Consider the following 25,881-nt stretch of genomic DNA (forward strand, 5'->3'; position numbering starts at 1 on the left):
TGTTGTTGTGGTCTTCAGTCCTGAGACTGGTTTGATGCAGCTCTCCATGCTACTCTATCCTGTGCAAGCTTTTTCATCTCCCAGTACCTACTGCAACCTACATCCTTCTGAATCTGCTTAGTGTATTCATCTCTTGGTCTCCCTCTACGATTTTTACCCTCCACGCTGCCCTCCAATACTAAATTAGTGATCCCTTGATGCCTCAGAACATGTCCTACCAACCGATCCCTTCTTCTGGTCAAGTTGTGCCACAAACTTCTCTTCTCCCCAATCCTATTCAATACTTCCTCATTAGTTACATGATCTACCCATCTAATCTTCAGCATTCTTCTGTAGCACCACATTTCGAAAGCTTCTACTCTCTTCTTGTCCAAACTATTTATCGTCCATGTTCCACTTCCATACATGGCTACACTCCATACGAATACTTTCAGAAATGTGTTATGCTATACATTTCATACATTGAAGGATTATTTAGATAAAACAGAGTAGGGGTTTGGTAAAAAAATGTTATACAATTAAATAAATATATCTAAAAACAAAGATGATGTGACTTACCAAACGAAAGCGCTGGCAGGTCAATAGACATTTTGAAAATGTCTGCTTGTGTGTGTGTGTGTGTGTGTGTGTGTGTGTGTGTGTGTGTGTGTGTGTGTGTGTGTGTGTGTGTGTGTGTGTGGGTGTGTGGCAACATTCCACATAACACCTTCACTTTGTTTTTTCCTTCCTTTCTATAAATACTTACCCCCAAGCTATGCATAGCACAATACTAACACCTCTTTCTCTTTCAGAGTGCAACACATCTCACTCATTATGGAGGGATACTGACTTAGTTTTTCAGGATAGCAAATGGGAAGTTTTGGTACAGAAAATGGTGTGTGTTGTGCTGTGTGTGTTGTGTTGTGTGTGTTGTGTTGTGTGTGTTGTGTTGTGTGTGTTGTGTTGTGTGTGTTGTGTTGTGTGTGTTGTGTTGTGTGTGTTGTGTTGTGTGTGTTGTGTTGTGTGTGTTGTGTTGTGTTGTATACCAGGAGTAAATCTAATTATTGTCTCTAACTAGAAGTCTGTAAATATATGTGAATACGAATTAGGTTATTTCAAATTGGTCTAAGCTTGTAAATACCTTGCATTTCCTGTATCCTTGTAAAAAGAGATCTATGGATGAATAAAGCTGCTGCTACTTCTTCTTCTTCTTCTTCTTCTACTACTACTACTACTACTACTACTACTGCTACATGGTATCACCACATCCATTACATGAAAAGGATCTCTTTGGGTGCACACTGTGTGGTCTGGATTCAAGTGGGTGCTTCAGTCAGTAACACCACCCCCCCTCCCCATATAAAAGAGAACAGCATCCCACAGGGCTCTATCCTGAGTGTCCCCCTCTTTTTGGTGGCCATCAACGGTCTACTGGTGGTTAAGGAGTCTTTGGTATCATCCTTCTTATATTCCAATGATTTTTACTTTCATTATTGCTCCTCCAGTGTGGGTGCTACCGAGAGTTGCCTACAGGGTGCCATACGAAAGGCACAGTCATGGGCTCTCACCCATGGCTTTGTTTTCAAAAAATGGTTCAAATGGCTCTGAGCACTATGGGACTCAACTGCTGAGGTCATTAGTCCCCTAGAACTTAGAACTAGTTAAACTTAACTAACCTAATGACATCACAAACATCCATGCCCGAGGCAGGATTCGAACCTGCGACCGTAGCGGTCTTGCGGTTCCAGACTGCAGCGCCTTTAACCGCACGGCCACTTCGGCCGGCGCTTTGTTTTCAGCTGCCAAGACTCATGTCATGCTCTTCTGATGCCATCATACTGCCCACCCACATCCAGAGCTTTACCTAAATGATCAGTTACTTCTTGTAGTTGAGACGCTCGACTTTTTGGGACTGTCTTGGATTCCCAGCTGATGTGACTTCCCCATCTTCACCAACTTAAGCAAAAGTGCTGGCGACATCTCAATATACTTCACTGACTTAGTAATACTAACTAGGATGCACATCACTCTACCTTTTGGCGCCTCTACAGAGCCCTGATTCTGTCCTGTCTTGATTATTGGACTCTTGCATATGGTTCAGCCTCACACTCTGCATTGTGAATACTGCACCCTATTCATCATTGTGTGGTCTGACTTGTGGCAAGAGCCTTCCATAATAGCCCTGTGAGCAGCCTACTAGTCACGGTTGGAGTCCCTCCATTACCTATCAGGTACCACCAGCAGCAGCTGCTGAATTACGTTACACAAACTTGTAGCTTCCCTGAACATCCCAACTGCCCTGGAAGGGTGTTCCTCCTCCCACAACAGCAACCCAGAACTGCATTTACAATTGCTACTTGCATCCAGTGTCACTGTTTGTAACTGTAACTTCTTCCACTGTCACCTCTGGTCACAGAGAAATCGCATCTGCCTCATGGCTTGTACACCGACCTCAGATTTGTCTCAGCCTCCTTTGATCAAAAAGATTCCTTTCAGCTCATGATTTTTCACCACCTGTTCTTGGCTGTCCTCAAGATGTATCCAGGTTTGAAGTGGTATTCATTGAAAGGCCCAACAGTTTACAGATGAACAAGTTTTGCATACACACATGCATGATGCAGTGAATTGCACTCTGTGACAAATGGTTGTAGTGTCTTCACTGCTGAACTGATGGCCATTTAACTAGCCCTTAGCATGTTAGTTCATGCAGTGGCAAGAGTATCCTAATCCATAGTGACTCTTAGCAGCCTTCAGGCTAAAGACCAGTGCTACTCTCCTGACCCACTGGTTACAGCTATCCAGTATCATGTCTCTGACCTCCATGAAGCTATGGCCTGTCATTTTCGTTTGGATCCTTGGTCATGTTGGGATTTTGGGAAGGAATGAGCTGACAGGTTGGCCAAGCTGGCCACCAGGATGCCGATTCTGGAAATTGGAGTCCCAGAACCGGACCTTTGGTCATTTATACACCATTGATTATTGGATGTCTGGAGCTCAGGATGGTCTGCTCTGATCTCCCTAAACAAATTAAAGACAATTAAGGGGACAATAACACCGAGGTAGTCTTTTCTTTATGCGTCTCGCAGGGAATCCACCATCTGTCATCTCCCCATTGACCACATTTGGTTGACCTATGGCCACATTCTCCAACATGCGACACCTCAATGCTGGTGTGCAGCCCTCCTGATAGGGCCCACTTACTCATAAATTGCCCTAATTTGGCAGCTTTGAGGTGGCATCTTAATCTTCCTGATGCACTACCTCAGGTGCTAGCAGATGATTGGTTTGAATGACTTGTCCTGACTGGTCTTTTAATGACTTGTCCTGACTGGTCTTTTAATGACTTGTCCTGACTGGTCTTTTAATGACTTGTCCTGACTGGTCTTTTAATGACTTGTCCTGACTGGTCTTTTAATGACTTGTCCTGACTGGTCTTTTAATGACTTGTCCTGACTGGTCTTTTAATGACTTGTCCTGACTGGTCTTTTAATGACTTGTCCTGACTGGTCTTTTAATGACTTGTCCTGACTGGTCTTTTAATGACTTGTCCTGACTGGTCTTTTAATGACTTGTCCTGACTGGCCTTTTAATGACTTGTCCTGACTGGCATTTTTAATGACTTGTCCTGAATGGCCTTTTAATGACTTGTCCTGACTGGCCTTTTAATGACTTGTCCTGACTGGCCTTTTAATGACTTGTCCTGACTGGCCTTTTAATGACTTGTCCTGACTGGCCTTTTAATGACTTGTCCTGACTGGCCTTTTAATGACTTGTCCTGACTGGCCTTTTAATGACTTGTCCTGACTGGCCTTTTAATGACTTGTCCTGACTGGCCTTTTAATGACTTGTCCTGACTGGCCTTTTAATGACTTGTCCTGACTGGCCTTTTAATGACTTGTCCTGACTGGCCTTTTAATGACTTGTCCTGACTGGCCTTTTAATGACTTGTCCTGACTGGCCTTTTAATGACTTGTCCTGACTGGCCTTTTAATGACTTGTCCTGACTGGCCTTTTAATGACTTGTCCTGACTGGCCTTTTAATGACTTGTCTGTGCCATCTTTCTTTTGGGCTTTTATCTCTGTTTTTTCTTAATTTACACTTAGGCATTCCAGGATTTGCCTTTCACTTCCTTCCTTTGCTGACCATTTCCCAAACCTGGCTTTCCACTTAATAGAAGAAGGGACTGATGACCTTGTAGCTTAGTCCCTTTCACTCCAAACCAACCAACCAATAGTAAATGCCCATCTTCAACCATAAGTTGACTAGCAGCTTCATCTTATCTGCTCTTAACTGTGGCATCTCAAGTAAATACTGCATTGCATCCTGTTGAACAAAACACTTTGTCCCAGATTCTGTCATTGTGGAGCCTCTAGCATTAGTACACAAATAAGTTCAGCACAGTCCCAATAGCTCACAAACTCACAATTAGATTAGATTAGATTAGATTTACTTTCATTCCAATTGATCCGTAGTGAGGAGGTCCTCCTGGATGTGGAACATGTCAGAAAAACAACAATACATGACAAATATTTACAACTAAAACAAATAAGCTAATGTACCATTCCACAGGTCCCAAGTGGAATGATCGTCATTTTTAATGAACACTAAGAGTCATTTTACAAATACTAATGCACTGAATTTAAAATAAAAAACGTTTTTTATTTATTTATAAGGTAATAAACATGTAATACAACTACTGTAATACTTATTTACAATGAACACATTACTGCACTGAAATGGTGCAGAAGTCAGATTATACTTACACACACACACAAATTTTCAATGAACACATCACTGCACTGAAATTGTGCAGAAGTTATGTTGTACTTATATACAAATCAGTTGGTTTTACTAAGAAATTCATCAATGGAGTAGAAGGAGTTGGCCACCGATAAATCCTTTAGGCTTCTCTTAAACTGAATTTCATTGGTTGTTAAGCTTTTTATGGCTGCTGGCAAGTTATTGAAAATGTGTGTTCCTGAATAATGCACACCTTTTTGTACAAGACTAAGTGACTTTAAATTCTTGTGAAGATTATTCTTATTTCTAGTATTGATTCCATGAATTGAGCTGTTGGTTTGAAAAAGTGATATATTTTTAATGACAAATTTCATTAAGGAATAAATATACTGGGAAGCTGTAGTTAGTATCCCTAGTTCCCTAAACAGGCTTCTGCAGGATGTTCTTGAGTTCACACCACATATAATTCTTACTGCACGTTTTTGTGCCCGGAAAACTTTAGCTTGGCTTGATGAATTACCCCAAAAAATAATCCCATATGACATTATGGAATGAAAGTAAGCATAGTATGCCAGCTTTTTCATTTTTATATCCCCTACGTCTGACAAAATTCGCATTGCAAACAGAGATTTGTTAAGACGCTTCAGCAGTTCTGTGGTGTGCTCCTCCCAATTGAATTTATTATCAAGCTGTAATCCCAAGAATTTAACACTGTCCACTTCTTCTATCTTCTTGTCATCATATGTTAGACATATACTCTTGGGACACCCCTTACAAGTTCTGAACTGCATGTAGTGTGTTTTTTCAAAGTTTAGTGACAAAGAATTGGCTAGGAACCAGTGATTAATGTCCACAAATATTTTATTGGCTGATCTTTCTAAGACTACACTTGATTTGCTATTTATTGCAATGTTTGTATCATCGGCAAACAAAACAAACTTGGCATCTTTTTAGATTAGATTAGATTTACTTTCATTCCAATTGATCCGTAGTGAGGAGGTCCTCCAGGATGTGGAACATGTCAGAAAAACAACAATACATGACAAATATTTACAACTAAAACAAATAAGCTAATGTACCATTCCACAGGTCCCAAGTGGAATGATCGTCATTTTTTAATGAACACTAAGAGTCATTTTACAAATACTATTGCACTGAATTTAAAATAAAAAAGTTTTTTATTTATTTATAAGGTAAGAAACATGTAATACAACTACTGTAATACTTATTTACAATGAACACATTACTGCACTGAAATGGTGCAGAAGTTAGATTATACTTACACACTTACACACACACAAGCACACACACACACACACACACACACACACACACACACACACACACACAAATTTTCAGTGAACACATTACTGCACTGAAATTGTGCAGAAGTTATGTTGTACTTATATACAAATCAGTTGGTTTTCCTAAGAAATTCATCAATGGAGTAGAAGGAGTTGGCCACCAATAAATCCTTTAGGCTTCTCTTAAACTGAATTTCATTGGTTGTTAAGCTTTTTATGGCTGCTGGCAAGTTATTGAAAATGTGTGTTCCTGAATAATGCACACCTTTTTGTACAAGACTAAGTGACTTTAAATCCTTGTGAAGATTATTCTTATTTCTAGTATTGATTCCATGAATTGAGCTGTTGGTTTGAAAAAGTGATATATTTTTAATGACAAATTTCATTAAGGAATAAATATATTGGGAAGCTGTAGTTAGTATCCCTAGTTCCCTAAACAGGCTTCTGCAGGATGTTCTTGAGTTCACACCACATATAATTCTTACTGCACGTTTTTGTGCCCGGAAAACTTTAGCTTGGCTTGATGAATTACCCCAGAAAATAATCCCATATGACATTATGGAATGAAAGTAAGCATAGTATGCCAGCTTTTTCATTTTTATATCCCCTATGTCTGACAAAATTCGCATTGCAAACAGAGATTTGTTAAGACGCTTCAGCAGTTCTGTGGTGTGCTCCTCCCAGTTGAATTTATTATCAAGCTGTAATCCCAAGAATTTAACACCGTCCACTTCTTCTATCTTCTTGTCATCATATGTTAGACATATACTCTTGGGACACCCCTTACAAGTTCTGAACTGCATGTAGTGTGTTTTTTCAAAGTTTAGTGACAAAGAATTGGCTAGGAACCAGTGATTAATGTCCACAAATATTTTATTGGCTGATCTTTCTAAGACTTCACTTGATTTGCTATTTATTGCAATGTTTGTATCATCAGCAAACAAAACAAACTTGGCATCTGGTAATGTTACTGATGAAAGGTCATTGATATACACAAGAAAAAGTAAGGGCCCCAAAATGGAACCTTGTGGGACCCCACATGTAATTAGTTCCCAGTTGGATGATGCCTGATAGCTTGATACATGTCTCTTTCCTAATAACACCCTTTGTTTCCTGCCAGAGATATAAGATTTGAACCATTTTGCAGCATTTCCTGTTACACTATAATATTCTAGTTTACTTAAAAGGATATTGTGATTTACACAGTCAAATGCCTTTGACAGATCACAAAATATACCAGTTGCCTGCAATTTTTTGTCTAATGAATTAAGTACATTTTCACTGTAAGTGTAGATAGCCTTCTCAATATCAGAACCTTTTAGAAATCCAAACTGTGACTTTGACAGTATGTTATTTGAGATAAGATGGTTATAAAGACGACTGTACATTACTTTTTCGAAAATTTTTGAGAATGCTGGCAACAGTGAAATTGGACGGAAATTTGATGCTATTTCTTTATCTCCCTTCTTAAACAGTGGCTTAACTTCAGCATATTTCAGCCATTCGGGAAATATTCCACTGATAAATGACTGGTTACACAGATAGCTTAATATGTTACTTAGCTCAGAATCACATTCTTTAATTAACTTTGTTGATATTTCATCATACCCACTAGATGTTTTTGATTTTAAAGATTTTATGATGGACGTTATTTCTGTTGGGGTAGTGAGGGTCAAATTCATATTATGGAAGTTACTTGAAATGTCTGGTCTAAGGTAATCCATAGCAGCATCTACCGAACCTGACAACCCCATCTTTTCAGTAACAGTTATAAAATGTTTGTTAAAAAGTTCTGCAACACTATACACATCTGTCACCAATGCATCATTTACTCTTAATGCTATTTGTTCCTCTTCATGTCTGGTTCTACCGGTCTCCTCCTTCACTATATCCCATATTGTCTTTATTTTGTTATCTGATATGACTATCTTTTCCTTGTAATATATTTGCTTTGACATCCGTATTACAGTCTTTAATATTTTGCAGTATTTCTTATAATGTGCTATAGCATCAACATTGGAAATGTTTCGGATTGACAGATACAGTTTTCTTTTTGTTTTACAAGATACCCCTATTCCTCGAGTAATCCATGGCTTCTTTGTAGACTTTGCTCTAACCTTGGTAAGTTTTGGGGGAAAGCAGTGTTCAAATAAGGTAAGCACTTTATTAGCAAAAATGTTATATTTTTCATTCATGCCATGAGCACTGTAAACATCAGTCCAGTGAATGTCTCTGAGGAGTGTCCTAAAATAATCAATTTTTGGCTTACTGATTACCCTCTTGAGCTCAGATTTAACAGATTTTATATCCTGTTCAGTATTAACATTTAACAGAAGGAACTGCATGTCATGGTCTGAGAGGCCATTGACTATTGGTTTTGTAATATAATTTTGTTCATTAGACTTTTCTATAAAGATATTATCAATGGCTGTTTGTGAGCAAGTGGTTATCCTAGTGGGGAACTTTACTGTGGGAATTAAGTTGAATGATAGTGTTACTAACTCAAATAGGTTCTTATTGGGAGAGTCTTTAAGGAAATCTACATTGAAATCACCAGCAACCACTATTTCTTTGTTTTTGGTTGTTAAATGGGCCAGTACAGCTTCAAGGTGGTTTACAAACAGATTAAAGTTACCTGCAGGTGCTCGATATACACTTAATATTATGAAAGATTTTTTGTGAAAATCTAATTCTGTTGCACATGCTTCCATATGCTGTTCTAGACAAAATTTATGAATGTCTATGTTCTTAAATTTATGACAGTTCCTGATGAATGTGGCAACTCCTCCTTTCTCCATTTCTGATCTACAAAAGTGAGATGCTAACCTAAACCCTGTAACACTTAAAAGTTCTATACCAGTGGTCACATGATGAAAGGTCATTGATATACACAAGAAAAAGTAAGGGCCCCAAAATGGAACCTTGTGGGACCCCACATGTAATTATTTCCCAGTTGGATGATGCCTGATAGACATGTATCAAGCTCTTTCCTAATAACACCCTTTGTTTCCTGCCAGAGATATAAGATTTGAACCATTTTGCAGCATTTCCTGTTACACTATAATATTCTAGTTTACTTAAAAGGATATTGTGATTTACACAGTCAAATGCCTTTGATAGATCACAAAATATACCAGTTGCCTGCAATTTTTTGTCTAATGAATTAAGCACATTTTCACTGTAAGTGAAGATAGCCTTCTCAATATCAGAACCTTTTAGAAATCCAAACTGTGACTTTGACAGTATGTTATTTGAGATAAGATGGTTATAAAGACGACGGTACATTACTTTTTCGAAAATTTTTGAGAATGCTGGTAACAGTGAAATTGGACGGAAATTTGATGCTATTTCTTTATCTCCCTTCTTAAACAGTGGCTTAACTTCAGCATATTTCAGCCATTCAGGAAATATTCCACTGATAAACGACTGGTTACACAGATAGCTTAATATGTTACTTAGCTCAGAATCACATTCTTTAATTAACTTTGTTGATATTTCATCATACCCACTAGATGTTTTTGATTTTAAAGATTTTATGATGGACATTATTTCTGTTGGGGTAGTGAGGGTCAAATTCATATTATGGAAATTACTTGAAATGTCTGGTCTAAGGTAATCCATAGCAGCATCTACCGAACCTGACAACCCCATCTTTTCAGTAACAGTTATAAAATGTTTGTTAAAAAGTTCTGCAACACTATACACATCTGTCACCAATGTATCATTTACTCTTAATGCTATTTGTTCTTCTTCATGTCTGGTCCTACTGGTCTCCTCCTTCACTATATCCCATATTGTCTTTATTTTGTTATCTGATATGACTATCTTTTCCTTGTAATATATTTGCTTTGACATCCATATTACAGTCTTTAATATTTTGCAGTATTTCTTATAATGTGCTATAGCATCAACATTGGAAATGTTTCGGATTGACAGATACAGTTTTCTTTTTGTTTTACAAGATACCCTTATTCCTCGAGTAATCCATGGCTTCTTTGTAGATTTTCCTCTAACCTTGGTAAGTTTTGGGGGAAAGCAGTGTTCAAATAAGGTAAGCACTTTATTAGCAAAAATGTTATATTTTTCATTCATGCCATGAGCACTGTAAACATCAGTCCAGTGAATGTCTCTGAGGAGTGTCCTAAAATAATCAATTTTTGGCTTACTGATTACCCTCTTGAGCTCAGATTTAACAGATTTTATATCCTGTTCAGTATTAACATTTAACAGAAGGAACTGCATGTCATGGTCTGAGAGGCCATTGGCTATTGGTTTTGTAATATAATTTTGTTCATTGGACTTTTCTATAAAGATATTATCAATGGCTGTTTGTGAGCAAGTGGCTATCCTAGTGGGGAACTTTACTGTGGGAATTAAGTTGAATGATAGTGTTACTAACTCAAATAAGTTCTTATTCGGAGAGTCTTTAAGGAAATCTACATTGAAATCACCAGCAACCACTATTTCTTTGTTTTTCGTTATTAAATGGGCCAGTACAGCTTCAAGGTGGTTTACAAACAGATTAAAGTTACCTGCAGGTGCTCGATATACACTTAATATTATGAAAGATTTTTTGTGAAAATCTAATTCTGTTGCACATGCTTCCATATGCTGTTCTAGGCAAAATTTATGAATGTCTATGTTCTTAAATTTATGACAGTTCCTGATGAATGTGGCAACTCCTCCTTTCTCCATTTCTGATCTACAAAAGTGAGATGCTAACCTAAACCCTGTAACACTTAAAAGTTCTATACCAGTGGTCACATGATGTTCAGAGAGGCAGATTATGTCAGCTGGGTTTGAAGACTCTAATTCATCTATGCATATAGTTAATTCATTAATTTTATTTCTCAGTCCTCGAATATTTTGATGCAATAAAGATAGCTGACATTTCACATTGTCTGAGTTAAAATTGGGTGGAGTTAAAATATCTGCTGACAGTTGAAAATTCTTAACCAATGGCTGTTTATGCTGATGTAATAAGCTGGAATTATGTTTTTTGATTTCTTTTTCAAACTGAAGGTTTGTCTCAGTTCTAACCTCTCTTAAAATTTGCTTTCTTTCTGTCCTCCCTACCCTAAAAAAGGGTCTTTTCTGAATCCTATAACCACTGGTATTTTACCACTCATGACAGTGCCTCCCCCCTTTAACTTTCCTGCTATTTCCCCAGCCAATTTACCTTTCCCCTTCCTGTTGAGGTGAAGGCCATGCCTAGTATAATCCCACCTACTGAGAGAATCAACTTGAACCACACCAATGTGTGACCCCGCACCCGACATGAGCAGCCGTTCCAGCTCCAAATTAACTCTCTTGACAGAAGAGTTCAAATGAGGTCGGTCATGACGCCCAAGAACAGATACAAACTCAACACTAGTATGCTTCGATGCTGATGCAATCTTCGCCAGGTCACACTCTATACTGTACCCAGGATTTCTGTCAATACTGTTACCTGCCCCACCCACTATAACCACGGTGTCTTCCTTAGTGAAATCTTTGCAAAGTGATCCTAAATCCTCTGTCACCTGCTCCAGACCAGCACTAGGTTTAAAAAAATTGGTGACCTGGTATTCTGATCCTAGTTCATCCTGCAAGAGTTGGCCAACACCTCTTCCATGGGAACTACCTAACAACAACACTTTCTTTCTCTTTTCTGATTTCCCTACATTCTTACTTTTCAATCTGCTGCTGAAAGTTTGTTGTGCCCTGTCTACACCTGCAACTGCTTGAGGCTCACCAGCTTCTAACTGAAGCAACAGGTCAAATCTATTTTCCACATTCACCATAAAGCTGTCAGACAAAGTTCTAGGCCTGTTCCTCCTGTTGCCTGTTGCCACTTCCCACCTCTCTTTACCCTTCTCCCTCCTTAACCTGTCAAGATCTCCCCTGGCCTTGTCTAATTCAGCCTGAAGGGCAGCAATTTTCCCCTCCTGTTCCAGTATCTTCCTATCTCTACTACAAATCCTACAAAACCACTGATGAGTCTCATTTACTTCCCCTATTCCCACGCCACTACAGTCACCCACATGGAAAAAACTACAGCACCCATCACACCAAAGCCCCGACCTAACAATTCTACGGCAAGTCAAGCACTTTTCACTCATGATAAACGTAATAGTAGATTAAGAATAAGTCAGTTAAATTACAGATAAACACGAAAATATGGTTACACAAATTTGGCCTATACGCAACTGTGTGTAAACAAAAACAAAAGTGCAAAGTTTCTGAAACAACAAGTTAAACTTTACGCTACTTTCCGGAAATGCTAGTTAAATAATGAAGAGGTAAGCTAAGTTAAATTGCTGGAGAGAGCAAGGAACAACTAAGCGAAATTCTATAGATTTGCTGCAGCAGAACGTAAACAAAAAATACGACTGTACGGTCTTTTCGCGTTTTCTGCTATATTACGTAAAGAAAAGTGAAACCTTTAATGGTACACTTAAACGGCACACTAATACACTTATTTACCACGTAATCAGTACTAATCTATATGTTTTATAATCTAAAATAACTTATCTTTACGAGAACACCAAAACTCGCGCTAGTCGCCTGGCTGCAGGGCTGCCAACCTATTATAGTACAACAATTTAAACTCTATGCTTTACCATGAGCCATCATGATTATTGCCCCTAAACAAGACACATCAGCTGGCTATAAAGGCTTGTTTAATGTGACCTTAAGTTTTGATGACACTCCTGCTTCAGCCACATCTCTCTGTTGATTGAAGTAGAAACAATCAATTCATTCACTCACTCCACCATGGTAACTCTGCACGCTGCAGTTGTGATACCATGCTATAGGTTGTTGGAATAGTCTGTCTCCTTTTGTAAAATAAATTTGCTTCAGTTTTTGTGTGTTTACATGTACATATGTGTAAAAATGTGTGTTTGTATATATACATATGTGTGTATTGTAATGCTGTGATGAGAGTTCAAAATCCTCAAACTGATTGTGAGTAGTATATATTAGTAGTATATAAACGTTATGGAGTATCAGTACAAAATAATTTGGATGCAAACTGGTTTTGTCCAGTTTTGAACAATCACATTCTATTCGGATTAAATTTCTATAATTTCCAAAAAGTAATCATTTTTGTTTCAGTTAGAGCATTGTACCAATATTGTATGTATTGAAGAAAGATGTACATATTGCTGTACCCTAATGAAGTGTTAGATCCATGACTTGCCCTGGAGCAGCAGTTTCCTATCCAAGAAGAATGATGATAATGGCAAGAAGTATAGTTTCAGATATTTTAAAAGTGATTCAAAGCTAATGAGGCAGAGAATAAACAGAATGAACAGTTAACAATGTAGGAAAAGAAAGATAGAGCACTTATTGTCAAGAAATCATGTTGAGATGCAGACAGGCACAATTAAGACACTTAAATAAAGCTTTCAGTCACAGCCTTCATTAGTAAGAGAGACACACACCATTCATAAGCACAAGCAAGCACACCTCTTTTTTTTTAGTTGGGCCTTATCATAAGCATCAATCAGTCTTTTCCTACTTTGTTGATATCCCTACCTCGAGTTTAGATTGTTTGAGAATGAGCAGTTAGTTTTATGATACTACTAAACATTGTGTCACACCAGTACAACTGTTATAAATTAATTCTGCTGATGTTGTTGAACCAGTGTCATACCGTGTTCCCTCCACTGGACGGTAGATGACCCATCATCTAATGGACCCAATCCTTCAGGAGCAAAAGAGTAAGTAGAAACCAAAATTGTCATGTCAGATAATATAGTACTGTTGCTGCCATTTTGCCTACATTTAAAATACAAATATTTCTTTCACAATCTGTTAACAGGAGCAATGTGCACAATGATTTTTAATGAAATGATTGACAAACATTCATGTTTCAATTATGTCAGAGGATTAGGAGATTAATCAGTTCTAAATCTGCTAAAATAAAATAAATCTATGTTGGATCACCAAACTGAGTTCTTGAAATGTTTAAAGTCTTACAAAATTTAGCTTTCATATTAAGTATTAAGGTGACATAACTCAAGGAATGTGACAAAGTAGCACTGACTCTTCATTAGGTACTGCTGTGGTTTTTTTTCTCCATATGATCCACCAGAGCAATAAAACCTTACCACAATAACTAACCCAACAAAGTTTTCAGCGTGAGATATTTTAAAATTTTATTTACTCATTAACTCCTGTATATGATGATTTATGTAATGGTTTATATGAACAGCCTGTTGTCACATTTGTGTTTGGAGTAGCATCCTCCTGTTGCCCAAGGAGCTTGATACTTAAAATTCTGTTATGTACTGCTCAGTCACAGATTTTGTCAGAGAAGGTTGGCAGGAGGAGGGTGGGTGAGGTGGAGGGGGGTTTTCAAGGGACAGGAGATTGCACTTCATCAACATTCCTGTGTGCATTCACATGAGATTTCTGCTTCACCTTCCACCTACTAAATTTAATCAGATTTTAGTTCTTCTTCTCCCTCCAATCATTTAACCAACATGAAACGCAATGGAAGATTACTAAACTGATCCATAGTAATAATGCTGTTTAACTATGTCAGTAGGTCACAGCTGAAACTGCAGTAACATGCCTAGCAGTTATTTATTTCATTAGTAAACATTAGGTGTAATACTAAAGAGAAGTGATGCACAATTACATACAGCTGTGCATACACACACACACACACACACACACACACACACACACACACACACACACACACACACACACACACACATATATATATATATACATACCAATTTGTGTATTTGCACAATAAAATATGGAATAATATAATGTGATAGATACACCAGAAAACGATTAGTTGTGGCATCGATCGACGGATTTATAGGCCTAAACATCATGTGTGTATTATGTCTTCGAATTGATCTTTGCTTTTGTATGCTTCCGGGACCTCAGTTCCCGCCTAGTCTTCGACCTATACGTTTGTCATGTAATAAAAGTATTGATGATTAGAAGGTAGAACCGTGGTCATTACCTTACCACCTTGATATCTCCTTCAGTGATGACACTGAAGTTAAAATGATCCGTTGAACCGAGTACAAAGTGACTACCCAGCCAGCTTCGGCATTCCGCATGGACCTTTGTCCGCTTCACAATGGCCTTCTACAACATGCCACTGCCGCCTGGTTTTCACCAGCAACAGCAACTAAATTCAAGCACGCTAGTTGTAGTTGGTGCTCGACGTGAATTTCCACAGTCCTATAGCCTCGAGAACCCCAGGGACCTCGTCAGGTGCAGTGGTTTTGAACATGACGCCAATGATCTCCGACTCCGGCTTTGTTAGCCTTGAAGTGCTTCAGTTTTCGGCACACAGCAGTACAAGAAACCACTATACACTGATACCGAACTTTAATGCAAGTACTGTAAATAGTGGGGAGCATACTTTTCATAATGTGCCACAACAGGACGCCTTTTTGAATGTGCAAGCTCCACATGTGTATCACTCCATGCGGGTTGCACACTATGTGAATGATATTCGCCAGCCTGTTACTTCGAGTGTTCATCAGTTCAGTAATTTGAGCACGTCAGGTTCCACCAAGCTCATCAGTGACTCTGTGATGGACAATTTCGCTGCAGATGTGGAGGACCAATTGCATAATAACCTGTCGAGCAACCGCCGTGACCACTTTGATCTTCCACTGCAACAACCGTTCCCGCTTTGCTCCACACCGGGCTTCCTGCTAATGGATTTCGCTTCCCCTACTATGAACACAGCTGGCATGTCTGCTTCCTCTCTACTGCCCGCAGAGTCAACTTTGACTTGCCTGCTCCTGCGTCTGCGAGCGGCTGCCCACATTCTTCGACCACCAGTTCGTCGAATCTACCGAAACTTCTGGCATTCAAACCTGCCCACCCGGAATTCTGGTTTGACCTGATCGAGCAAACTTTGAGTGTATGTGCACTTGATGACAATGCCCATTTCACATGCCTCATGAACCACCTCCACGAATGTGTCTACTTAATTTATGAGCTGGTTAAGTCACCTCCTCCAAAACAGGAAGTACGCTATAGCTAAACAAGCAATACTGGAATGTGTCTCCAAGACAGGAAGAGAAAAGGTTCGACAGCTCGTCTATGAAGAACGCCTCGGTGACAGATCTCCATCCCAGCTGTGGCGATGCCTTCGACTTCTCGTTGGTGAATGTGACATGACAGACGGAACGCTTACCAAGATTTGGACAGAAAAGCTGCCTCTGTCTGTCCAAATGGCCACCTCCACCTATGAAGATAGACCAAATAGCAAACGCTTGCATGCTGCCGACCGAGCTTACTCTGCTCTACTACGTGAACACCGTGCCCAGCAGTCCGGCAGCTATGCCAGTTTCCAACCACAACCAGGGCCCCAACGTGGATGCCCCACTAAACCTAAGTCTGTCAAGCTTGCCGCTTTACCGGCACCTTCATATCCGCACAACAACAGCACATCTGACTCCGCGGAAGATTCTGGACCAACGCCATCTGACCACTCGCAGGAGCAGACGTCCGCCCATAAATACTGTTTCTTCCATGCAAAATTTGGGGAACAAGCACGCAATTGTAAACCGCTGTGCTTTTACCCAAACTTCAACCGCAGGTAGGCAGCGGTGCCACCTCCTGTGACGTAAACGACAGGCGACGTCCCACGCTCCATTCAGTGTCCAACACTAATGCTTCGAATGGACGAGTCTACATCCACGACTTGAACTCTGGCACAAGCTTTCTCATTGACATGGGCGCAGATGTTTCCCTACTTCCATCTCACTTGCTACTGAAAAGATCTGACTACACAAAACTGTCCTACCTGCTGTAAACTCATCTAGTTTGTCATGCTTAGGTTCTACTTCATATGCAGTGTCCCTCTCGCCTGAGTGCAACCTGATGTGATCCTTCCTGGTCGCTGACATTGACGATCCCATTTTGGGCATATACTTTCTATGACTGTGGCTTGACCTCGTCAAGAATACAGTGTTCTACCACCCTACGCAGGAACACATCCCGTGTGCTTCGTCGAGTATCAATAGTACTGCTAAACAGGTCCACCTGGCTAGGAAGTGTAGAAACCCCTCCTCCAAGCTCTTGTCATGGACCAATAAGTGGCTCACGGAGCATGTCGAGTCTACACGCCTGTGCTTGGAACAACTTGAGATACGCCATCACCATGACGACTTAAGTAACGAGTTATCTTCGCACGGCAGTAGCTTGCAGCAGATGACGCCTCAGCAACACACAATGTTAGTCGGTGCCACTACAGTGTTCTCGCGCCCGAGTGCATTTGTGACCGTGTGCCACATGAACTGTACAGTGTCCACACTCCTGCCAGCTCTGTGTTAATTTGAGTGCACATTCATCCCCCTCCTCGTTTGGCCAGCTAACATCCCAGGCGCAGGTTAATGTTTTTGATTTACTGCCATCAGCTGTTCATTTCCACCCACTACCGTCACCGAGCTCGACAACGGCGCCTTCGGTTACTAACGGTGTACCAACCTTGTTTCACGTAGCTCACTTGTTTGCCACTCCCACCCAACCAACAGTTGGCACTTATGCAAACTTCCGCTGTCCGTGTCACAACCCAGCCTAGTGGCTGCCGCGCACACTATGCCACAGACAGTCGCCTCGTGTACCGCATCGCACATTTCCGTGGTTACAGACGGCACCACCTACAAACTTTGCTTGCAAGACGGACCACCTATCTCTTGCCGACCACGCTGTCTCAAGCCAGAACTCATGAAAGTGGCTCACAAACAAATAGGCGATCTCTTAACAGGTGGTGTCATTGAACCATCTGCAAGATGCTGGGCCTCGCCTATCCACTTCGCCACAAAAAGCGACTGCACCTGGTGTTATGGTTGGCGACTATGCTAAGTTGAGTTCTCATACTATCATAGACAAGTACCTGGTTCCTAAGGTCACGGATTTTAACCATGCTCTTGCAGGCGCCAAATGTTTCTCGGTTGTGGACTGTAGGAGGGCCTATCATCAAATTCTGATGGTACCAGAGGATATTGAAAAGACAGCTGTTACAACACCTTTCGGCCTTTTCCAGTACCGGTTCATGCCCTTTGGCCTCTGCAACGCTGCACAAACTTGGCAGAGATTCATAAACAAGGTGTTGTTTCATCTAGATTTTTGTTTCGTTTACTTGGACGACAATCTTATTGTCAGTCCTACTTTGCAAAAGAACAAGGAACATTTGCAGATTATTAAAGACACTCTTACCACTGCTGGTATTGAACTGAATAATAAGAAGCTCCAGTTGCACCAGACTTCGTTAAGATTCTTAGGCTACATCGTGTCAGCTAAGGGCCTCACTCCTCCCGAGGATAAAATCAAACCTGTTCTGGATTTGCCACGCCCTCACCCGTTTAAGGAGCTGCGCAGGTTCATCAGAACAGTTAACTATTATAGGAAGCACTTCCCTGCTGCAGCCGAGGTTCAGGCTTCCCTAACAGGTGCCCTTGCTGGCAAAAAATACGACCGGTATCCGCCCAGTCCCCTGGACCCCTGCCATGGAACACGAGGCAATTGTCTGTGGTACAGTGTGCGCAGCGGCCGCTAGGTTGGGTTGTGGCGTGGACGGTGAAAGTTTGTATAAGTGGTAACTGTTGGGTGGCTGGGAGTGACAAACAAGTGAGCTAGCTTTTGACAAACTGAAGCACCTACTAACAAACGCAGTGACTGTTACCCACCTGCATCCGGACGCTACTTTTTTATTACTGCGGATGCCAGTGATACCACAGTAGGTGCTGTCCTCAGCCAAACCATCGGAGATACTACCTCTCCTTTTCAGTTCTTTTCTAAGTAGCTCAATGGCACTCAAAAAAAGTACTCAGCCTTTGATAGGGTGCTCTTGGCAGTTTACGAGGCTGTGAAACACTTTCGCACTGAGGTTGAGGGTAGAGACTTACACATTTTAACTGACCATAAACCTTTGGTTGCTGCTGTAAAGAACCCCCGACTGACCCTCCACCTAGATGCTTCCGGCATTTGGACTTTATATTGCAATTTACCCCTGACATACGATACATCAAGGGTGCAGATAATGTGGTCACTGATTTTTTTGTCGCATGTCGGCGCTCTCACAACTCTGATAGACCTCTCTAACTTGCCTCAGCTGCAGTTGGCCGACACAGACACTATGGACCTAATTTCCGATCACAGCTCTTCACTCAAACCTGTGTGATCCACCTTTCTCAGTGTCATAGGCAAGGTTTGGTGTGACGAATCAACTGGTATGCTGCGTCCCTTCATACCCAAACCTCTACAGAGGCAAGTGTTTGACAAATTACACAACCTAGCTCATCCAGGTGTGTGAGCCTCTACCAGACTTATTTCAGAGCACTTTGTCTCACGCAACAGGCATCGCGACCGCCAAGCCTGGGCCCATGTCGGCATTCCGTGCCAACAAAATAAAGTTTCGCGGCACACATTGCCCCCACTAGGCAGCGCGCGCTATGTGGCGTTGATCCACAGATCGATAGGCCAAAACATCATATGTGTATTATGTCTTCGAGTTGATCTTTCTTTTTGTATACTTCTGGGACCTCAGTTCCTGCCTAGTCTTCGACCTGTATGTTTGTCGTGTAATAAAAGTATTGATGATTAGAAGGTAGACCCATAGTCATTACCTTACCACCTTGACATCTCCTTCAGTCAGTGCTTCCAAACAAGGTAAAAGGTCTATGATGCACTGCAATTCTGATAAATTTAGTCTAACAGTAACGTCATTTGTGAGTTTGGCTTTTTGTGAAAGGATTTTACAGATCATGCAGTGATATTATGGGCTGGAGGTAATAGTTCAAACTATAACTATAATTTTACAATTAAGGAGAAAATGACACACAATTTTGAGAACGCTCCCCACACGAATGCGAAAATAATTACTCTTCAAACAGTATGATTGAGTGATCTGTGGAAAATTTTAATATAGAATTTGGAAAACTACTTGGTTGAGTAAGGGCTGTTCACTCACAGGTGTGACTTATGCATTACCCCTCACTGAATCAACTGAAAAAATTTGCATCTTAATGCATCTTTCAAAAGTCTAATTTCCAGGAACACACAGTCTTACTGAAGCAGTATCCCTTCTACCTCTGTGGTTTCCTGTAAGTTCTCTCGACATTTTTAGAGTAACATCATCCAAAGGACAAAGTTGCATGTTGAAAATGCACTGCGCTTTACATAACATGTAATATGTTGATAACTTGCCAACCTAACTGTCCCTAGACACTGTGGCAGTGGCCATGGAATGCAAAGATTTCTTCTACATAGTAGCATAAGATAAGAGTTCAAAAACAGTAATAAACACCAAAATACAGATAAATTACATTATTTGTGCTGACACTGCTTGCACTGCTAACAGACATTAATTTCATAAATATGGTCACTGAGGGTATAGAATTCTTCAAGACACTAGGAAGTAGCAGTCTGATGTCTGTGGTGGTGTTCTAGCAATGTGTTAGCAACTTATGTTGACTTTATAGGGTTACCCTAAATCTATCTTCACAGTCAGTTATTGACTCTGAATGTATTTCCTGAGAGACCTATCTTTTTACACAGGTGGCAATATATCTTTTTACACAGGTGGTTATCTCTGATCTACAGTCTGTTCGAGGACAAAGGGACTCGTGACTTAGTAGTTTGGCCCCTTTAACCAACCAACCAAAACCCAACTACAAAACTGCAGACAAGCAAACTATCCTCTATTGCAGAGCTATTTCACTTCTTCTAGAGTGTGTGCACGTGTGTGTGTAAGCACGTTTTGGTCAATTCTCTGAGAATGCAGACGTGTGTGCGTGTTCTACTGCTGACAAAGGCCTTAATGGCCAAAAGCTATAATTGTGTGAATCTTTTTGTTGTGCCTATCACGACTTGGCATCTCTGCTATATGGTGAGTAGCAACTTTCCTTTTCATAGTAGTGGTATTATCCATTAAAAATTTAATTAATTCCTTGCTGTATCAAATAGTCACACCAGTGGCTCAGACAAATGCTTTATCAAGAAAAACGTGGTGATGAAACCCTGTAGGAATTTTTGTAGCACCTACAAAGTTCAATACACATAATTAAAATTTTGATTTGTTGTTACATATTTAGCAACAGCAGCTACCACCACCAAGGCAAGTAGCACTTGGGCTGCTTGAAGATCAACCAATAAACATGTTGCTAAAAATGGCTGACAGTACAGACAACACTGGAGTCACCAAGAACAGTTGTCCTGATGCAGACCCCACCCTGCAGACATCATATTTGACACTAGAGTGCACTACCACCATTTCCTCCAGCTTGTCAAACATTTTTGAATAGCTCCACAGTTGAGATTCTGGCCAGACAGGTTTGGACCCAGCAGCAACAGGGAGGACCTAGTAAACATCTAAAATCCCAACACACTGTAGTGCAGCAAAGCAGGATCACTCACAACCTAGAATAGAAATAGAATAGAGTAATTTTATTGTCATTGGGCCATTAAGACAATAGACAAAGTCATACATATAATACAATATAATTCATGTTGCAATAGAACAATAGGTTTGTTATTACAGTGTAATACTACAATTGATGAAATCCTACAAAGTCATACTTATAACACAATATAATTCCTGTTGCAAAACAGCAATAGATTTGTTATTACAGAGTAATATTAAAATTGATATGATCATACATATAATACAATGTAATTAATGTTGCAAAAGAACAACAGGTTTGTTATTGCAGTGCAATATTACAATTGGTGAAATCCTACAAAGTCATACTTGTAGTAAAATATAATTGCTGTTGCAAAAGAGTAATCAGTTTCTTATTATGGTATAATATTACAATTGATGAAATCCTTTGTCGTAGAATGGGTGAGCAACTAACCAGTCGTACAGTGCTTGTTTGAATGGTTGCTCTGGTAAATCTTGCATAGCTAGTGAAAGTTTATTAAATAATTTGTGCCCCATTAGTTCATAACTGTTCAGTGATTTTGAGTGTCTGTGGAATGGAGTATAAATACATCTGTTCGTCCTAGTGTTGAAGCAATGTATATTTTCTCTGCATTTAGCTTTGGGTAGCTTCTTTTTCATGTAGATTAAGACATAGTATACAGGGTGTTACAAAAAGGTATGGCCAAACTTTCAGGAAACATTCCTCACACACAAAGAAAGAAAATATGTTACGTGGACATGTGTCCGGAAGTGCTTACTTTCCATGTTAGAGCTCATTTTATTACTTCTCTTCAAATCACATTAATCATGGAATGGAAACACACAGCAACAGAATGTACCAGTGTGACTTCAAACACTTTGTTACAGGGAATGTTCAAAATGTCCTCCGTTAGCGAGGATACATGCATCCACCCTCCGTCGCATGGAATCCCTGATGCACTGATGCAGCCCTGGAGTGTGGCGTATTGTATCACAGCCGTCTACAATACACGCACGAAGAGTCTCTACATTTGTTACTGGGGTTGCGTAGGCAAGAGCTTTCAAATGCCCCCATAAATGAAAGTCAAGAGGGTTGAGGTCAGGAGAGCGTCGAGGCCATGGAATTGGTCTGCCTCTACCAATCCATCGGTCACCAAATCTGTTGTTGAGAAGCAAATGAACACTTTGACTGAAATGTGCAGGAGCTCCATCGTGCATGAACCACATGTTGTGTTGTACTTGTAAAGGCACATGTTATAGCAGAACAGGTAGAGTATCCTGTATGAAATCATGATAACGTGTTCCATTGAGCGTAGATGGAAGAACATGGGGCCCAATCAAGACGTCACCAACAATGCCTGCCCAAACGTTCACAGAAAATCTGTGTTGATGACGTGATTGCACAATTGCATGCGGATTCTCATCAGCCCACACATGTTGATTGTGAAAATTTACAATTTGATCACGTTGGAATGAAGCCTCATCCGTAAAGGGAACATTTGCACTGAAATGAGGATTGACACACTGTTGGATGAACCATTCACAGAAGTGTACCCATGGAGGCCAATCAGCTGCTGATAGTGCCTGCACATGCTGTACATGGTACAGAAACAAGTGGTTCTCCCGTAGCACTCTCCATACAGTGACATGGTCAACATTACCTTGTACAGCAGCAACTTCTCTGACGCTGACATTAGGGTTATCGTCAACTGCACGAAGAATTGCCTCGTCCATTGCAGGTGTCCTTGTCTTCCCCAGTTGCAAGTCATAGGCTGCAATGTTCCATGCTCCCTAAGACGCCAATCAATTGCTTCGAATGTCTTCATGTTGGGACACCTTCGTTCTGGAAATCTGTCTCGATATGAACGTACTTCACCACTGCTATTGCTCCGTGCTAATCCATACATCAAATGGGCATCTGCCAACTCCGCATTTGTAAACATTGCACTGACTGCAAAACCACATTTGTGATGAACACTAACCTGTTGATGCTATATACTGATGTGCGTGATGCTAGTACTTTAGAGCAATGAGTCGCATGTCACCACAAGCACCAATGTCAACATTACCTTCCTTCAATTGGCCCAACTGGCGGTGAATCGAGGAAGTACAGTACATACTGACGAAACTAATTGAGCTCTAACATGGAAATTAAGCGTTTACAGACACATGTCCACATGACATTTTTTCTTTATTTGTGTGCGAGGAATGTTTCCTAAGAGTTTGGCCATCATTTTTTGCTCAGAAAACAAAGGTTTACAGTCTGCCTTATATGATGAGCCTCTAATTATCCTAATTGCTTTCTTATGCAGTAGAAGGATGTCACGCACACAACTGGAGTTTCCTCATAAAATTATACCACAGGTTGTTACGCTTTGGAAGAATGAGAGATAGGATATTCTAAAATAATTTTTAGATACAAAATCCATTAGTCGCCTTAACAGATAGATTACCCTAGACAACTTACCACTAAGATACTTGACATGTTGACCCCAAGATAATTTGTCATCCAAATATACCCCTAAAAACTTAACATAACCAGGATCATCGGACGGTAGCTTGTCTTTTAGATTAAATACTATCTGCTGAGTTTTATTTTCACTAAGCAAAAATCCATTTACTTTAAACCAGTATGATACTTGAGCAGTTGTCTCTGTAACACAAGTTTTAAGGCTGTCCCTGTGGGACATGTACCTGGACTAGTTCTACAATGGACAATTCTTTACCAACACAGACTACTTGCTTACGGTTCTGTAAAAATGATCTTAATAGTTTAAGGCTATTACCTCTAACACCACAGAAGTCCAATTTTTCAAGTAGTAATGTATGTTCTACACAGTCAAAGGCTTTGCTTAAGTGACAAATACTTGATGGATGTCCTTTACAACAGCCTCTATAGCATCAATTGTTGACATGCTTTTCCTAAAAATCATATTGAGATCCACTAATAATGCTTATATTATCAAAGTAATCAGATAATTGTTTGTAAATTGTGCATTCCAGAACTTTAGAAAAAGATGGGACTATTGAAATTGGTCGGTAACTTGAGGCAGAGTCTTTATCCCCTTTTTTATAAACTGGAACTACCCTAAACAGTTTAAGCTCATCAGGAAAATATCCTTCAGCTAGACATTTGTTTATACAGCGTGTTAAGGGGTACGTTATACTGCCTACAACTTTATTCAGTATGTTACAGGATAAGTCATATATGTCTACACTGTCTGATGATTTTAACTGCTTCACTATTCTTAATACAAAGTCTGGTGAGACCTCAGAGAAACTGAAGATATTTGTATTTGTTGGTATCTACAACTATTTTTTGACAGTAACTGTGATGAGCTGATTTCAGGTTTGGCACTACTACTTCCTACTTCTTCAACTGATTTAACAAAATAATCATTGAATTTTTGGGGAGAAATATTAATTGTAACATTTCTTTCATCTTTAGCAACACTATTAACTTCCATGCAGCTTTGCACTTGTTAGTGGATTTCTCAATACTTCTGAGATTGTGTACTTTTTTGGCTTCTATGATTGCTTTTTTATATTCATTCCTAAATGTAATATAGGCTAGTTTAGCTTGATTAGTCTTCAATCTACAACAAACATTGTGCAACAACATAACTTGGTTTTTCAGAGTGGTCAGCAGTTCTGTATACCACGTATTTTGTCTTTTTGGAACTTTATTTTTCGGGACTTGTTGGAATGCAGTCACTAAAGTGTGCCATGAATACTTTAAAACACCTATCAAATAATATATTTGCTGACAAATCGTTACATTGTCACAGCAGTTACATTTTTCCAACATTTTGCGTTTACTTCCCGCCAATTCAGATAAATAATCTCGGTGCGAATTGCCGGACTCGTCATTATTAACTTCACAATCTGTAATGAGACACTGAAATCTATTTCTTAACGGAACTTTAAAATTGTTTGAAGCAGATTTAGGTTTTGCATGCTTCTTTTGTTCATTTTGCTCCTGAAATTGTCAAAGTTCTTTAAGTGGTGAATCAGACAGGCTTTTAACCATATTTTCCAATAACTGAACATGTTCTCTTGTTGCTTTCAGTTCATTCTGCAGTGTTTCTAGTACTAAAAGTACACGATTTGCACAGTACATTTCAGTTGCAGCCAAACATCTGTTAAACTTTGTTGCACAAGCACATGAAAGGTTTTCTTGATTTATTTTTGCAAAGCAATATGAGTGATACCATGATCACTGAGCATGTTCTAATACCACTTGAAACAATTTTGTCACATAATATGCACCTTATAGACACTAAATACTCACAATTTATGGAGTGATTTATTACCACATCTATACTTGCCAACCCAAATGACAGTTGTTACCTGCATTGTGTGTGACAGAGCACAAGCCATGGATGCAAGATAAACATGCAAAACATCGCCATGCAGCAGTAAACAAACTGCACCACCACAGTTGTACATCCATGGGAGAAGTACATCTAAATGGTTCAAAT

The 25,881-nt window shown here is 39.9% G+C and overlaps 1 protein-coding gene across 1 annotated transcript in view; it reads left to right on the forward strand.

The window, feature by feature from the left end:
• LOC124606868 overlaps positions 1–25,881 on the forward strand; it is a 231,354-nt gene that overhangs the window by 90,583 nt on the left and 114,890 nt on the right. Inside the window, exon 4 of the mRNA XM_047138956.1 lies at positions 13,656–13,730. Within this exon, the coding sequence (XP_046994912.1) occupies positions 13,656–13,730 (75 nt within the window). The remainder of the gene's footprint in view (positions 1–13,655; positions 13,731–25,881) is intronic.

The sequence above is a fragment of the Schistocerca americana genome, chromosome 3 (genome assembly GCF_021461395.2).
Source record: "Schistocerca americana isolate TAMUIC-IGC-003095 chromosome 3, iqSchAmer2.1, whole genome shotgun sequence".
Taxonomy (NCBI): Eukaryota; Metazoa; Arthropoda; class Insecta; order Orthoptera; family Acrididae; genus Schistocerca; species Schistocerca americana.